Source organism: Olea europaea, chromosome 19 (genome assembly GCF_002742605.1).
Source record: "Olea europaea var. sylvestris chromosome 19, O_europaea_v1, whole genome shotgun sequence".
NCBI classification, from domain to species: domain Eukaryota; kingdom Viridiplantae; phylum Streptophyta; class Magnoliopsida; order Lamiales; family Oleaceae; genus Olea; species Olea europaea.
The window spans coordinates 3,249,225-3,250,492 of record NC_036255.1 but is presented as its reverse complement, the minus strand read 5'-3'; the positions used below and the strand labels follow the sequence as shown (position 1 = coordinate 3,250,492).

Sequence of the window (1,268 nt, the reverse complement as noted above, 5' to 3'; positions counted from 1 at the left end):
TCAAGATTCGAGTGAAAGTTCTGTTACAGCTCCAATAATTGAACATTAGAAACCTTTTTCATCAATTTTAAGTAAACTCAAAATATCCATCCTCGATAGCTCAGCAGCACCAGAAATTGCCCATACTACTGGACACGAGCAACACGTTTTTAAACTCCGAACCCGTACGATACACGCACTCACACTCATATATATACAATCAAAATTATTGCTTTCTTCAACACACAAACATCTAACATGTCTGTAATGATGGCAAAAATGACGGGTTCGCCCTCCGTGACTCCATTGTCGCCTCCATCGCCATCGCCACCTTCCCCGTCGTCTCTGCCCCTCCGCGCCATTCCTGGAGGCTACGGGTGGCCGGTGGTGGGTCCAATCATCGACAGATTGAATTATTTTTGGTTTCAGGGTCCTCCGACTTTCTTCAAGAAGAGAATGGAAAAGTATAAGAGTACAGTTTTCAGAACAAATGTGCCTCCAACATTCCCTTGGTTTTTAGGCGTTAATCCTAATGTAATTGCTGTTCTTGATGTCAAGTCATTTTCTCATCTCTTTGATATGGAAATTGTTGAAAAGGCAAACGTGCTCGTCGGAGATTTCATGCCGAGTGTTAAATATACAGGGGATTTTCGTGTTTGTGCATATCTCGATACTTCAGAGGCTAAACATACTCAAGTACGTATATTTTTCTCGTTTTCTCACCTTAATTGGCATATAATTTCTCTCTTTTTGTACGAGAGTGCTCAATTCAAATCCCCTTGGTTATTGAGGTGAGTAATTGAGTTTAAATTTTCAGCCCGTAATCGAGGTGCGGTTAAACTTGTCCAGACCCTCACGATTGTTAAATTTAGAATTGCTCAATTGGAATCCAAACAACTTAAATTGGTTAGTTGATGAGCTCAAGGCATCTCCAACCACAACACCATTTTTTGGTACAAAATTGTTCCAACCCAACACCAAACTTTGCACCAAATATGGTGCAACACTATTCACTTTGCACCATTTTTCAAAATGGTGCAAAGTGTAAAATATTCATTTTACCCTTATTTAATATTTGTCAAATAAATTTATTGAGGATATTTATGTAATTTGTGTTATATATTTTTTAATACAATAAATTATTATTATTATTATTAATATTAATATTATTTGTGTTTAAAATAAATTTTAAATGTAAGACATAATTAATTAATTAATTAATTAAAAGACGAAAACAATTTAAAATACATCAAACACGATTATTTATTAAAATTAACACGAAATATATT

The 1,268-nt window shown here is 35.2% G+C and overlaps 1 protein-coding gene across 1 annotated transcript in view; it reads left to right on the top strand.

Annotated features, from left to right (window-relative positions):
• Positions 1–200: 200 nt before the first annotated feature.
• Positions 201–1,268, top strand: part of LOC111368519 (fatty acid hydroperoxide lyase, chloroplastic) — a 5,095-nt gene continuing 4,027 nt past the window's right edge. The window contains exon 1 of the mRNA XM_022989792.1: positions 201–675. Coding sequence (XP_022845560.1) covers positions 238–675 — 438 coding nt within the window. The 5' untranslated portion in view covers positions 201–237. The remainder of the gene's footprint in view (positions 676–1,268) is intronic.